A 15,218-nucleotide genomic window follows, 5' to 3' on the forward strand; every position below is an offset into this window, starting at 1 on the left:
GGGAGCAGAACGCCTCATCTTTCTCCCGCGGAACCGCTGGTAGTTTCGAACTGCTGACCTTACGGTTCGCAGCCCGATTCGTAACCACTACGCTACCAGAGCTCCTTAAAAAGCCCAAAAACAGTGGATTTTAAACTTGGTTGTATGTTTTAGAATCACTTGAAGAGCTGTAAAAAAATACTGATGCCTGGGTCCCACTGTAGAGATTATGGTAAATTTGGTTTGTTGGGGACAACTGGGGCATGGGGAGTTTGAAAACTTCTTGGCTGGTTCTAATGTAAGGTAACCAAGTCACCCCAATTTGCCTGAGACCTCTTTGGGTTTAGCCCTAAAAATTCTGTATGGCAGGACCCTTCTCCATCATTGGTCAATCAGAACAGCTGAACACCCTATTCTAATGTGAAACCAGGGCTGCTATAGATTCCCCATCAAGCCATCTGTGTACTCCACCCACAGACTGATGACTGTTATCCCTGTGAACAGTTCAAGTCTTGTTGTTAGCTGCCCTCCAGTCGGCTCTCACTCATGCCTTGCCAGAATAAAACACTGCCTGGCCCGGCCACTAGCCCCATGATCCGAATGTTGGGATCCATAGGGTTTTCATTGGCTGATGATTTTTGGAACTAGGTTGCCAGACTTTTTTTCCTAGTCTGTCTTAGTCTTTAAGTGCTACTGAAATCTGTTCAACATCATAGCAGCATGCAAGCTTTGGCTGACAGGTGCCACATGTGAAATGTACATTAGAGGGTGAGGATTCTACCACTGAACCACCAGCAGCCTCTGGTGTCAAGTAGGGCTGCTTTATCCAGGGCTAATTGTCTAATTTGACAGCATCGAGAGTACGAAGCCCCCTTCACAAAGCTGTGTGTGTGGACTGTGATCTCCCTCCAGCCGTTGCAGCTGAAGAGAGCAGGATGGAGTCTAAAATGTCATGGATGGACATGTACCTGATCACAGTTTGACCTTTGTCATCAATATCGCTGTTGTCTGCTCTGGGGAGAGCTCTTTCTTCCTCCTGCCAATTCAAGGGTTCTGGAAGGAGGGTGTCGTCTGGTACCACACCCTCGTTAGCCTGGCATAGACTGTGCTCTGGAGAGAGGTGCTTGGTGGCAGAAGAACAGGAGGTACATTGGAGCCTGGACCCAGAGCTTTTTGGAATTGGAAAAGCTGCACAAGGGTGTTCCTAATCAGGGTGCACTCTTTGCAGATTAGTACCCAAATCAGATCAAGCTAATTACAGTAATTGATTTGACTCCAAATGATGTCCCGGTGTGATTTTTCCTCAGTGGGTAATTGCTGAATGAATGGGGCTCTTGATGGACTTCATGTGCTGTCTGAGGAAAGTCAACTGCCCTCTGGGTGTGGAGAAGGGCGGGAAGGAGGGGCGGGATCCTGGCAGCTGGCTTAGAAAAGGCCAGAGCAGAGGGGAAGGGAGCTGTCAGAGCGACCTCACCTGGTTACCTGCCACAATTAGTCTGTGGTTTTGCTGCCCAGGGCCAGTGGACATCAACATTGTGGCCAAGTGCAATGCCTGCATCTCCAGTCCATGCAAAAACAACGGGACGTGCAGCCAGGATCCTGTGGAGCGGTACCGCTGTGCCTGCCCCTATGGTTACAAGGTAGGGCCCAAGCCCCGTCCCCCACCTCACCACCCTTCCTGCCCCAGGTTCCTCCTTCAGTCCTGGCCCCAGGGATGTACACGCTAGCCAGCTGACCCACACTCTTGCTAGGGCAGCCTGGACACCTCCATTTAATAGGTCATTCATTCCAAAGTCACATTCACCAGTAATGGTCCTGTTCTCCCCAGAGCTGGTAGAGGCTGCCCTGCTATATTATGTGCATGCCAATCAAGGTGCATGCCAACCTCACCCACATAGTCTTGACAGAGAAGCTCTGAGATAACGAGGAAATATAATCTTTGTATTTTCTTTGGTTAACATGGGGAAATTGACTTGGAAATTGAGACCTAAAGAGATCCTCCAAGAGAGTCAAATGTGTTCCCAAGTAGAGGCATCTCTTAAACCTACTGTCCTGAATTTCCCTTCCGAGTGAATTTCCAGATCCTCCAACCCTGCCCTCAGATAGCCAGCCCTGAAATGTGCTAGATTAACACTAATAAGAGGGAGGGGGGCTGGATTAAGAGGCCTGGGGCACCAGGCCAACCTGCACTGCAAAACCAGTTACCATTGAATCCTCTCGGACTCGGTGACGCCATGTGTGTCAGAGTAGAACTGAGCTTCATAGGGCTTTCCATGACTGGTGTTTCAGAATTAGATTGCTAAGACTTTCTTATAAGTCACTTCTCTGGGTGGTCTTGAACATTTCCCCTTTCTGTTAACAGCTGAGCATGTTAAGTAGTGACCAGCCTGCACGGGGGTAGAACTCCTACTCTCCCATCTGTTTTTCCTAGAAATCGGGACTAATTCCAGAGCTAATTTTCCCTCTCTTCTCACTCAGCCCCACTGTATGCTAACTCCAATAGACCATGGACTATGGGTCAGGCATTCTGTTTGGCTTTTTATTTACCTTTCTTTTTAAACATTGCCAAAAGAGGTTAAGTCTCCTTAGTTCCCACGTTACAGGTGTGAAGACTGGGCCTCAGAGAGTTAGAAGAGCTTGACCCTGTCCCAAAGCTAGTAAGCAGTACGGTTGGGATTCCAAAGCTGAAGCCTTTTCCCTTGGGGGATCTCCTGGGTAGATGTGCCTCTTGCTTACCCTCAGTAAGTTTGCAAAGCTATGGTTGGATCATGTTTCCTAAACTTTTCCAGCTTCCCAGATCCCAGCCTTCCCAAGACACCAATTAGAATGCACTGGGCTTCAAGATGGCCTCAAGGCCCAACCAATGTGCACAACCCACAGCAGCCTGGAGCCCAGACCCGTTATAGGCACCCCCAGATCTTATGTGTTCAGAAGCTTCAGAGGCTCCCTCATTCCCTCACCAGGGACACAGGACTAGCTAGTGACTTTCTCAGCGGACAGTGTCAGAGTGCCACCTATGGGCCTGGGACAAGAGATCCAAAGGTTTCCCTTTGAAGCTAGCCAGCCATCCCTGCCCTAGGAAGTCACTTACAGGACCTCAAATTCACAGAGCCCCAAACCCATGAACACACACACACACTCATTTCTCTCTCTCTGTCTTTCATTCTCTTTCTCTCTCTTTTTCCCTCTCTCTTTCCTGACTATTAGTAGGGAAGCAAATAGATGAAGCAGCTATACTCAAAAGGCATGGGTCCTCTGAAACTCTCCTGTACTGATTCAGTGGAGTCAGTAGTAGAGAATTATACAGAGGCAAGTTTGGATCCCAGCTCTGCCGTGTATCAGCTACATGACAATGGCCAGGGAGGGACCTCACTTCAGCATTCCCAGAGGTAAAATGGGATAAGTAAACCTGTGTCCCAGAGTTGCTGTGAGAATGAAATGTACAATAATGTTTACAGGGAAGCTGGGACAGTACCTGACCTTAGCAAGCACTCAATAAACTAGCATTTGCTACCCTTGACTGTCTCCCTGGCATGCTGACCCCTAGTGTCAGCATGGGGTGGGCCATCAATAACAGGCGTGTGTTTCTGGGTTCTCCAGGGATTCTCTCTAACACTGTGCACTATTGAAGACAGCCAGTTATTCTCCTTAGAACCATAAACATGAGCATTTATAAGATTCCTAATTCCATAGATACAAGGGATTTGAAAAAGTTAGTTCACACTGTATTCACAAGATTCTGAGTATCTTGTAGACTTCAAAAGAATTAGAACAGAGATTTTGAGATTTAAGCCCCTGGAGCTTCATGGGTTGTGTGTTGGGCTGTTAGCCACAAGGTCAGCAGTTTGAATCTACCTGCTGTTCTGCAGGAGAAAAATGAGGCTTTCTGCTCCTGTAAAGATTTACGGCTTCGGAAACCCTATACAGTGTAGGGTTGCTATGAATCGGAACTGATTCAACATAACGCAGCTGCGAAGAAAGATCTGGTGATGTCCTATGGAGCAGCACTTTAATTCTAACTCATAGGATCACCATGAATAGGAACAGACTCATTGGCACCCTGTTTGGTTTTGGGGTTTTTTTGGAACTGTGCACTGAAAAGTGTACTAAACCAGATACATATCTTATTGACTTGTGATCACAACTCTAGCAGGCAGGTCCTAAAATGTTCCTCTTTTTACAGTTGAGGAAACAGAATAGTAGATGGTGGCGGTTGGTAGTTATATGCCGTGGAGTCGGTCCAGACTCATAGCAACCCTGCATAGGGTTTCTGAGTCTGTAAATCTTTTATGGGAGCAGAAAGCCTCATCTTTTTCCCTCTGGTAGTTTCAAACTGCTGACTTTGAAGTTAGCAGCCCAACACCACTGTGCTATCTATCAGAGCTCCTTTGTTTTTAACCTGTTGTTGTTAAGTGTTTTAACCTGTTGTTATAAACGTGTTTTAACTTGTTGTTGTTAAGTGTTTTAACCTGTGTTTTAACCTGTTGTTGTTAAGTGTCATCAAGTCAGTTCTAACCCTGTATAGGGTTTCCGAGGTGCAGCTGGTGAGCTTGAACCGCCAACCTTGCAGTTCAAATGGCTTTCTTTTTAACCTAGCAGATGGCAAAACTAACCAATCCTGGTGTTAGAGAGTCCTGTACAGCTATTTGCATGACCCCACCCAATCCTGGTGTGGTGCTGCGGGTTAATCCCGCGGACTACAAGGTCAGTTTGAACCTTAAGGTCAGAGGTTCAAACTCACCACTGCTCCTCAAAAACCCTATACAGGGTCACTAAGTCAGAACTGACTTGACAGCACTTAAGAACAACAACAATCCGATCATTTGGTGGTAGTTAGGAAGACCTTGTGTGTCACCATAGGATAAGCACTAAACCTCAAGGACAGTTTGAACTGTAAAGTCAGAGGTTCAAATTCACCAGCTGCTCCTTGGAAACCCTCTACAGGGTTGCTATGAATTGGAGCCAATTTTACCAGCACTTAACAACAAAAACAACAACAAAGACAACTTTGGATAGCAAAGCCATAGGAAGTAAATTCCTAGTACCACAGAGTCACTAACAGCATTTTTAGTAAATTTCCAGGGATTTCCAAATGAGTAACAAAGCCCCCCTGTCCTATCTCAAAAAGAGGCACCAAAGAGGGTCACCTGTTGGCTGTAATATTCCAATTTGTAGCAATCCTGTAGGATCGAGTTTCCAACACTGTGATCTTTACATAAACAAGCTGTTACACGTTTTTCCTGAGTAGCAGCTGCTAATCACTGGCCTTTCAGTTAGCAGCCAAATATTTAAGCACTGCACTACCAGTACTCTTTCTCCAGAAGGGGTTGTTGTTGTTAGGTGCCATTGAGTCAGTACAGATTCATAGCAACCCTACGCACCACAGAACGAATCACTGCACAGTCCTGCACCAACCTCACCATAATTGGCTATACCTAAGCATCACTGCTGCCACTATGCCAATCCATCTCATTGGGGGTCTTCCTCTTTTTCTCCCACCCTGCACTTTACCAAACATGATATCCTTCACCAGGGTGGTGGTTGTTGGGGCTAGAGTGTCAAGTCAAATCTGACTCTTAGCAACCCTGTAATGGGTTTCCAAGGAGTGACTGGTGATTTTGAACTGCTGACCTTGCAATTCAAACAGACCTTGCAGTCTAGTGCTTATCCTACAGTGCCACATCAGGAGGAGATGTTGTTCCTAATTCTCATAAAGCCATAAGTCCAGTCATGTCCTTCACACACACACACACACAGGGTGAGTGATGGGGAGGAGAGCTCAGAAGCATCATAAATCTGGATGATTTGAACAAAATGAGACTGAAGAAGTTGAATCAAGCTAATGGGCCAGGCATGAACAATGGTGGCTATTTCTCAAGGAGACGAAAGTGACAGAAATCCCCATCTCCAGCGCCAACTACCACATCGTCAGGCGCTGGCTCTACCTGTAGGATTTTAGTACTTGGCATTAAGGCGCGGAAATAGACAGTCCTCTCTCCTCCACCACCACCACCTCCATCATTGCAAGGCATTCAACTACAAGTCCCTGGACTTGAACCACCACACTTTCAGTTAGCAGCCAAGCCCATGAACCATTTGCACCACGCAGGGATTCCACTTAACTGTGTTTATGTGCTATCAAGTCAGTCCTACTCATAGCTACCCTGTGTAATGTTTCTGAGGAATGGCTGGTGGGTTTTAACTGCTGACCTTATGGTTAGCAGTCCAGTGCTTATCCTATAGCGCCACACCAGGATGCTCCCCAGTTAACTATGCAGAAAAGTAAAGCACTTTATAAGTTGTAAATACCAAGGCTCTGCAAGAGCTACTCTAGTTTACTCTGAGAGTAATTTCATCAAGTAGCTAAACTAGAGTTTGTATTCAGCTCTGCCTGCCTCCAGATTACCTGTGTTCTGAGAGGGTCAGAAGTGATTCCCATAGTGCTTCCCAGCACAGAGCCAGCCTGGGCCATCAGGGTGTGCAATCTTGGACAAATCTTCTCACTTGCCAAGTCTTCCTTTCCCTAGCTGTGAAAATGCAGAGAATCACGATTGTATGAGACTCACGGGGCTGTTGTGAGCATGATATGCCCTCATGAATATAAACCTCTTAGCGTGAGGTCTGGAATGGAAAATTTGCTCCATGAATGTTAGTGAGAATTAAGGTGGTGGTTTCCATTCCACATGCTGACTTTACAAAGGGAACCCCATATTGCTCTGGTTTAGGATAAACCCTGCCCCTTTCTTCTCTTCAAGAAACTCCCGATGGGCGTAATAACTGTGAGGGGCATAAGGAGAACCAGACAAGCATGACCCTTGCTTTGGGATGCTTAGAACCTGTGCCTGAGGCCCCCATATCTGAGGGCAGGGAGGAAGGTAGTCTGTAGCAAGAGCAGTGACTGGCTGTCTTGGGCCCAATGCCTGTAGATCACATGGGTAACGGCATCAGGTAGGAAGCCCAGTTCTGCCCCATCACAGGCATTGGCAGCAGCAGAGAAGGGAGGGGAATTTCTCAGGCAGATGGCGAGCAGGAGGCATGGCAGTGGGAGGACTCCAGTTATCACCCAGGCCTGCCATGGTGGCCAAGCTACTGAGCCACAGCTTAGAAACACATCCGGCAGACTCCTCCCTAGGCCCTGCCCTGGCAGGTCCTGCAGGGAACTGAATGTCAAGTCTGGGGTGCAGCCATGGTCACCAGAGAAGTGGGAGCCATGAGGACACAAGCTTGGAGGCTCCTTGGGACATTGGGTCTTAACACCCACAGTCTCCACTCCCTGACCTTGGGGTTCCTTCCCACTTCTACCACCTCAAAATGTCCCCTTCAGAAGGGCCTGTGTGGACCCCTCAGCCTAAAAGAACCCCACCCCAGCTAAAACATTCAATCATAGGAGCTCTCAACCTAGCCTAGCCTAGGACTCACCTGAAGAACGTTAGAGTAAACAGTAACACCAGGGAGCCAGTCTAGACCACACCACTTTACATGGAACAAGTTCTGCTGTCGACATTTCAGCCTGTAGCTGTGGATTATATTAAGCATTAGTGGAAATAATCATAATTACTAGCATTTATAGAATGCCTACTGTGTGTTAGCCAGCATCGTCTGTCAGTTTGGTAAAGTCAGTTTGGTCAGAGAAAAAGAGGAAGACCTCCAACGAGATGGATTGGCATAGTGGGAGCAACAATGGGCTCAAATGTGGCAAGGATTGTGAGATTGGTACAGGACTGGGCAGTGTTTCGTTCTGTTATACATAGGGACACTCTGAGTCGGTACCAACTTGATGGCACCTAAGAACAGCAACAGCACTGTGTGTTAGATGCATTACTTTATGTTAAGCACTTCCTTATGTAAAAGGTCTAAGTTGCTCTTCTTAGTAATTCTTTGAGGTCAGCTTGGTCTGGGTAAGAGGTCATCCAATCAGGAAGAGATGGAACAACAATGTGAAGACTGGTTTTCCTATACCCAAAGCCCATGCTCTTTCCCTGCAGCTTGAGACAGAGAGAAGGGTGTAAAATTCTGGGACGTAGTGATGTTGGAGCCCAGACTCCTGAGTTCTCAATATTCCTCTCCTTTTCTCTGCAGTACCAGAGGCAAAAGGGCTCCCTTTGACTTTGTCCAAGTCCCACAGCAGGCTTGTCCTAGGCAATCCTTGCACTATCCCCCTGGCTTCAGACAGAGATGCTGTGAGTCCCCAGGGCCTCCCACGTCATGACCCTAACCAGGTGTTTCTCCTGTTCTGGTCCTCAGGGCAAGGACTGCAGCATGCCCATCAACACCTGCATCCAGAACCCCTGCCAGTATGGAGGCACCTGCCACCTGAGCGAGAGCCACAAGGATGGCTTCAGGTAACAGCTCACCTCTGGGTCTTTTATCATCTTTGAGGGCTTCATTCACAGAGTCCTCAAGGCAGGCCATGAAGAAGCTTAGCTACATTACTGAGGGCCTAATTGTTGTCCTTTCTGTGAACGATTTCACGCACTACCAGGGAGGTACCAGGACACTTATTCTTCAGATAGTAATTGAAACATCCAGGTGATAAATGTTTTGCCCACAGCCCCACAGTTAGTAAGCACTGGTACACAGACTTGAATCCAGGCAGTCTGTCTCCAGAGCCAGGAGGACTCCAAGGGAGGTTCCAGTTATTCACTAAAAGTAGCAAAGCTTGACATGGTTTTCAGGTTATAAAGGAAAGAGGTAAAATAAAATTCTGTTGTTAGCTACCACTGAATTAGCCTATGACCCATGGCAACCCCTTGCACAATGGAAGAAAATACTACCCGATCCCAGGCCATCTCCATGATAAACCACACATTGAATTGGTGAGACGCATGGGGTTCTCCTTGGCTGACTTTCGGCCCTTTCTTTCTAGTCTGTCTTAATCTGGAAACTTCACTGAAACCTGTCTGGCATCGGAGCAACACCAGCCTCCACTGACGGACTGCTGGTGGTAGCTGCACATGAGGGACATTGACTGGGATCGAACCTGGGTTTCCCGCTTGGAAAACAACAATTCTACCACTGGACCACCAGTACCCCAATTAGACATCCATGTCCTATTAGTTGAGTTTTTAAAAATAAATAAAAATCCCAAATCAGAGCAGTCTCTGAAACAGAGGCCTGGAATTCCTGGTCTGAGCTGGAGTTCGCTTCTGAGGCAGTGGTGGTTCTATGGTAGAATTCTTGCTTTCCATGTATAGGGGTCAGTGGAGCTTCCAGACTAAGACAAACCAGAAAGAAGGGCCTGGTCATTGCCTTCTGAACACCGACCAATAAAAACCCTATGAATCACAATAGTTTGCTTCACAACTAATCACAGGGATGGCACATGACTGGGAAGCATATTTTTGGTTGTGCATGAGGTAGCCAGGATTCGGAACCAACTCAACAGCAGCTATTAACAAAAATATGCACCCTGATAAGTGTCTTACTTGTCTAATCTCATTTAATCCTCACAGTTACCCTGGGGATAGATAATAATGTCCCAGTCAACAGATAAGGAAACTGAGAACAGAAAATTGTAGTAACTTGCCCAAGGTCAAAGAGCTCAGAGGTGGCAGACCTGGGATTCATTCCCAGGAATCCCATTCCAGAGGCTCTGGTCATGGCCGCCACTCCACTCCCTCTAGAGGAAAAGGCTGCCTTGGAGTGATAAAGTCACACTGTGGGGATATCTCTTCTACTGTGCCTCTCTCTTTGTCTATAAAACAAATGACTACACCAGAGAAGCAGCAGCAGCAGAGATGATGGCATGGAGAGATAGAGCAGCTGTGGACTCTAGACTCATGGAAAGAAAAAGTCTGTGTGCTGGGAGCCAACAGGCAGGCTTGCAGAATGTGCCCTTTCGTTGTTTAAATGATTATATATCCTGAAGGTTTTGGTGTACATCCAAAAACAAAAAAACACAGAGGGATTGGAAGCAAATGTTGTTGAATGATGATACATGGAGAGGATTGTAATCGTTGCATGAAACGAAATACAATAGGATGAGTGTAAAACTGATGTTATCCCATGTAAACTAGCACTAAATTCACAATAAAACTAAAAACAAAAATAAAATAGAGAGAGAGACTACACCACAGATGAGCCAAGGGAAGGAAGGTTTGGAGGACAGCTGGAGAAATTTCAGTTACATCAGGGAAAACACTTTCAACAATGGGCATCGGGAAGCAGGCATTGCTGGGTGGAAATGGACCCTGGGGGGAAAGGCAGTCCTCCTGGGCCTGGGGAGATACCTATCATATTGCCTTTAAACAGGGGACTGGATAGAATGACTCCTAGGCTCCCAAGTATCTGAAGAGGTTAAGCATCTTTCTGCCCAGATGTTACACAGCTCACATTGCACAAAACTACCAAAGACCTTCTGCCCAGAGGCCACTTAACCTGGCTGCTGTGTGGTCTGTGACAGACTCAACTTTTAGACTTTTGGTTCTCCTTTTCAAGGAACTCAGCCCACCACATGTTATGAGAAACGTTGTCGATACCCTGGATACTGCCTCGGTCCCTCTTGGTTATGAAGTCACCAATGAGTTAACGTGAGTGCTTATCCACAAACACTCAAGAAATCCAATCTGTACTCATTTTAGCCAGAGGGAGATTTTTTTTATTCAATTTTGCAAAATCGTGTGCCCAATCAAGAAGACCGGGCAGACACACTGTGCAGTCGTTTTGTAAAGCATTTGATTCTCCTAGGTCGAGAAAGTCCCTCCACCAGTTCCTCATTTACTGAGTACTATGGGGTTAACCACTACAAGAGGGGCTCTGGTAGCGTAGTGGTTACAAATCGGGCTGCGAACCTTAAGGTCAGCAGTTCAAAACTACCAGCCGCTTCTCAGGAGAAAGATGAGACTTTCTACTCCCGTCAAGATTTACAGCCTTGGAAAACCTGTACAGGGTCGCTATGGGTTGGAATCGACTCGACAGCACTTAACAACAACAACATGGGGTTAACACTCTTTCCCAGACATAGCCTACTTTTCTTATTTAAAGTTCTTAGTCATTAACAGGTTCTTTCCCCCTCCCCTAATTCATCCCACTCTCATACCCCAGATGCATAGGCCACTGTTGCTATGTGAATCAATAATCTATGGCTGATCTAGCAATTTCCTGGTGGTGGTTGTTATGTGCCATGGAGTCGGTTGTGACTCATAGCGACCCTGTACAGAGTTTCCGAGGCTGTAAATCTTTACAGGAACAAAAGCCTCATCTTTCTCCCACAGAACAGCTGGTAGTTTCAAACTGCTGACCCTAAGGCTCGCAGCCTGAAGCAACTTCCTGGAGCCCCCTTCCTCCTGAAGATGGACCATCTTGAGAATTTAGTTCTCACAGTGTCCAAATGTGCTGCTCTCTACCTTCTTCCAGAAAAGAAACCTAACTGTATCTCTCTCCCTTCTTCTTCTGTCATTCCTACCCAACCCGACACCTGACTCCCCTCCTCCCAAACCCTACCTCCCCAAAGCTGCTCCTGCCCCCTGGGCTTTGAGGGTCAGCGGTGTGAGATCAACCCAGATGACTGTGAGGACAATGACTGCGAGAACAATGCCACCTGTGTGGATGGCATCAATAACTACGCATGTGTCTGCCCACCTAACTACACGGGTAAGAGCCCTGTGGCACGTGTGGGAGTGTGTTTGTGTGTGCATGCATGCAACTGAGCGGGAGTATAAGGTACAAGGAGAGCATCATTTTCCTAGCTTCTCCCTGAGGACAGAGAATGGATATGCCCTGGCCATGTGCTCCAGCCCACCCTCCAGCTAATCCTAGCCTCTTTGAGACCGCCTCAGGGTACATTCAGCTGATGGCCAGCCCCTCCTGTGGGGGCCCTAGAGATCCACGTTGGCAGAAAGGGACTCACCTTAAGTTTATGATTCCTTCTGGTCTAGTCAGCCTTCTCTGGAAATCGACATTTTCCAGATACTCTGCAGGAGAGGAGGATATGAAAGTAGGCCATAAAAAACTTTTCTCTGATATGAAGTGCATCGTCAAACAGAGAGAGCCATGTATTCAATTTAATAAGAATGTAATATATGTAAACCCGTGGGGCTATAGAATCACAGAGGTGGAAACTAACCCCATCTGGGATTTCAGGAAATGCTTCCCACAGGGGATTATTCCTTCAGGATAATCATTCTTCCCAGCCACCCCCCAAACACAGAGACTTTATTTCCTATGTTGTTGCTGTTGACTGTTGAGTAGTGCCATCGAGTCAATTCTGACTCTTAGCAACCCTGTATAGGGTTTCCAAGATGTGGCTGGTGGATTTGAACCACTTACCTTGCAGTTTAAACCAACCTTGCAGTCCAAGGCTTATCCTATAGTGCCAACATCAAGATTCCATTTATTTCCTATATTGTTGTTTTTGAGTGCCTTCTCATCCGTTCTGACTCATAGCAACCCTATATAGGGTTTCTCAAGGAACTACTAGTGGGTTTGAATCCTCAACCTTTGGTTAACTGTCCAGTGCTGACCCTATAGGACCACAGCAGGGCAGGACTCCTTTCCTATGTTCTCATTGTTCAGTGTTGGTCGAGTTGGTTCAGACTCAGAGCAACCCTGTATAGGGCTTCAGAGTTTTGAACCATGACCTTGCAGTACAAACAGATTTTGCAGGGCAGTGACTATCCTAGAGTGCCACACCGGGACTCATTTCCTATGTTCATAACCCATAAATGGGGGCAGTTAAATACATCATTAGATTGAAAAGCAAAATGCCACCAAGTACTACAAACACAGCCTGCTTCGTTGTAGGATCAACCTAACGTGGCATAGCCCAGGTTGGAATCCCATAAAAACTCAGCCCTATGAATTCTTCAAGGAAAAGGCTCCATGGGCAAATGAGTTTGAGAAACGCTGCATGTAATAATAATAACCTTCTCCAAGATACACATTAGCATACTAAAGCTCTGCCATAAAGAAAACTGTTTAACTCAGCAGTTCCCAAATGCATTTGATTCTAGAGCTGTTTGTTTTGTTTTGTTTAAATCCCCCTGGAATGCCATTACCAACCAGAGGTCTTATGCCAAGGAACGATATTGTAGGAAATATCACCCTAAGGCAAGAATGAAAATAAGGATGGAGCAACCCCGGAGCTCCCATGCCCTTGCCTTTTGGGACCTTGCTTTGATGTCTAGAGTGAGGAGGGAGGAGAAAGGGCACCGAAGATGAATAGGAGCAGGGCTGAGACAGAGAAGGAAGTCAACTAACTCCCATTGCCCCTCAGGTCTGTCTTCATCAAGCATTCAACCCAACAGCCAGGTCCTCAAGCATACCCTGGGGACTGCTAGAGTGTGCTCAGGCTAACTGAGAAACCTATCTATTCTGCTTCACACTGGGCCTCTGGACCCCACATAAAGCATTTGTGCATTGAGAAGGCACGTGGGAATTCCACTGAAGGTCTACATCCATTGTATATCTTCCATCTTTCGAGGGTAAAGAAATCACCAAGAGTTGAATTAACAATAGTCAACTCTTACCCTGCGCCTACCAGATGCAGAGTACTGAATTAGCCACTAGAGATGTAAAGTTTAAGGTACGTACCCTCAGCTTGCTAGGATCTTCTCATCTATTTAAGAATATCATTGCTGATGTCAGATGGATCTTGGTTGAAAGCAGAGAATACCGAAAAGATGTTTACTTATGCTTTATTGACTATGCAAAGGCTTTCAACTGTATAGATCATGACATGACAAGCTATGAATAACATTGTGAAGAATAGGTATTCCTGAACACTCATTTAATTGTGTTCATGAGAAACCTGTACATAGACCAAGAGACAGTTGTTCGAACAGAACGAGGCAGCAGCAATGGGCTCAAATATAACAACAGTTGTGAAGATGGAGATGGGACAGGACCAAGCAGTGTTTAATTCTGGTTTTCTACCATCTTCCTTATTCACTGTCCAACTTTCACATGCATATGAGGCTATTGCAAATACCACAGCTTGGGTCAGGTACACCTTAATCATCAATGAGCTGGACCGATTCAACGGCATCTAACAATAACCTAAGAAAGGTACACCCTCAGCTCACTAGGGTCTTCTAAGAAGCTCTGGTAGCATAGTGGTATGAATCGGGCTGTGAACCTTAAGGTCAGCAGTTCAAAACTACCAGCCGCTCCACAGGAGAAAGATGAGGCTTTCTGCTCCCATAAAGATTGACAGCCTGGGAAACCCTGTACAGGGTCGCTGTGGGTCAGAACCAACTCTACGGCACTTAAGAACAACAACTAGAGTCTTCTGATCTATTGCAAATAAGATCATTCCTTGTACATAGTTGAATCATTGGTCCCCAAGAATCAGAGCCAGAAGAGAAATGGTAAAAATCCCAGCAGTTAAGGAAAAGGAGAGAACAAAGAGGGTTAGAATCAGCTTTGTGGCAAAGGAGAGGCTTGAATGGAATTTTCAGTAGGAGAGGGTTGCTGACCAGTGAGGGCTTCCTGCCCCCAAGTACAGCACTGCCTGGTATTTGCAGATGACTAGGAGCTCTGGTAGCGTAGTGGTTACGAATCGGGCTGCGAACCTTAAGGTCAGCGGTTCGAAACTACCAGCCGCTCCGCGGGAGAAAGATGAGGCTTTCTACTCCCGTAAAGATTTACACCCTCGGAAACCCCTGTACAGGGTCGCTATGGGTCGGAACCGACTCGACGGCACTTAACAACAACAACAGGAGCACTTAGGATTTCAGAATGAGAAACTTTGTTCCTGAGAATGGGGCATATCATAATTCAAATGGGTCCATTTTTCTGCCATCTTCCTTATTCACTGTCCAACTTTCACATGCATATAAGGCTATTGAAAATAGCACGGCTTGGGTCAGGTACACCTTAGTCCTCAGACTGATATCTTTGCTCTGTAAACAGAGTTCTTGTGCAGCAGCTTTGCCCAATGCAATATGTTGTTTGACATCCCAAGGCCCACAAGGACACTAGACTTCCTCTCTGGGTCTATCAGGATGGAGGAGTAGGAGACTTAAAAGAACACAGTGCTCCCTTGGTCTTGGAGAGGCTGCCAGGTCAGGGCAGGGGTGGGTAGGGATGTGGAGAGGAGGGGTTTATGGTTGCCTCCCAAGATGGGCTAGGGGCCAGCTTATGGCCAAACCAGCTGAGAGCAGAGTCTCTTCAGTGTCTGTTGTGTAAGTCCAGTTGGCGCAGGTACCCCTCTGCTTTGTCCCCTGGGAGCAGCAGTTCAGGCGTCCTTGTCCTGCCCCTGCTACCACCCTCACCCTGCCAGTGCCCAGCAAGAGAACTCC

The 15,218-nt window shown here is 46.7% G+C and overlaps 1 protein-coding gene across 1 annotated transcript in view; it reads left to right on the plus strand.

Annotated features, from left to right (window-relative positions):
* Window positions 1–15,218, plus strand: part of SLIT3 (slit homolog 3 (Drosophila)) — a 939,392-nt gene that overhangs the window by 874,053 nt on the left and 50,121 nt on the right. Inside the window, exons 26-28 of the mRNA XM_006864834.1 lie at window positions 1,495–1,619; window positions 8,224–8,321; window positions 11,432–11,571. Of these exons, the coding sequence (XP_006864896.1) occupies window positions 1,495–1,619; window positions 8,224–8,321; window positions 11,432–11,571 (363 nt within the window). The remainder of the gene's footprint in view (window positions 1–1,494; window positions 1,620–8,223; window positions 8,322–11,431; window positions 11,572–15,218) is intronic.

Source organism: Chrysochloris asiatica, unplaced genomic scaffold, assembly GCF_000296735.1.
Source record: "Chrysochloris asiatica unplaced genomic scaffold, ChrAsi1.0 scaffold00071, whole genome shotgun sequence".
Taxonomy (NCBI): Eukaryota; Metazoa; Chordata; class Mammalia; order Afrosoricida; family Chrysochloridae; genus Chrysochloris; species Chrysochloris asiatica.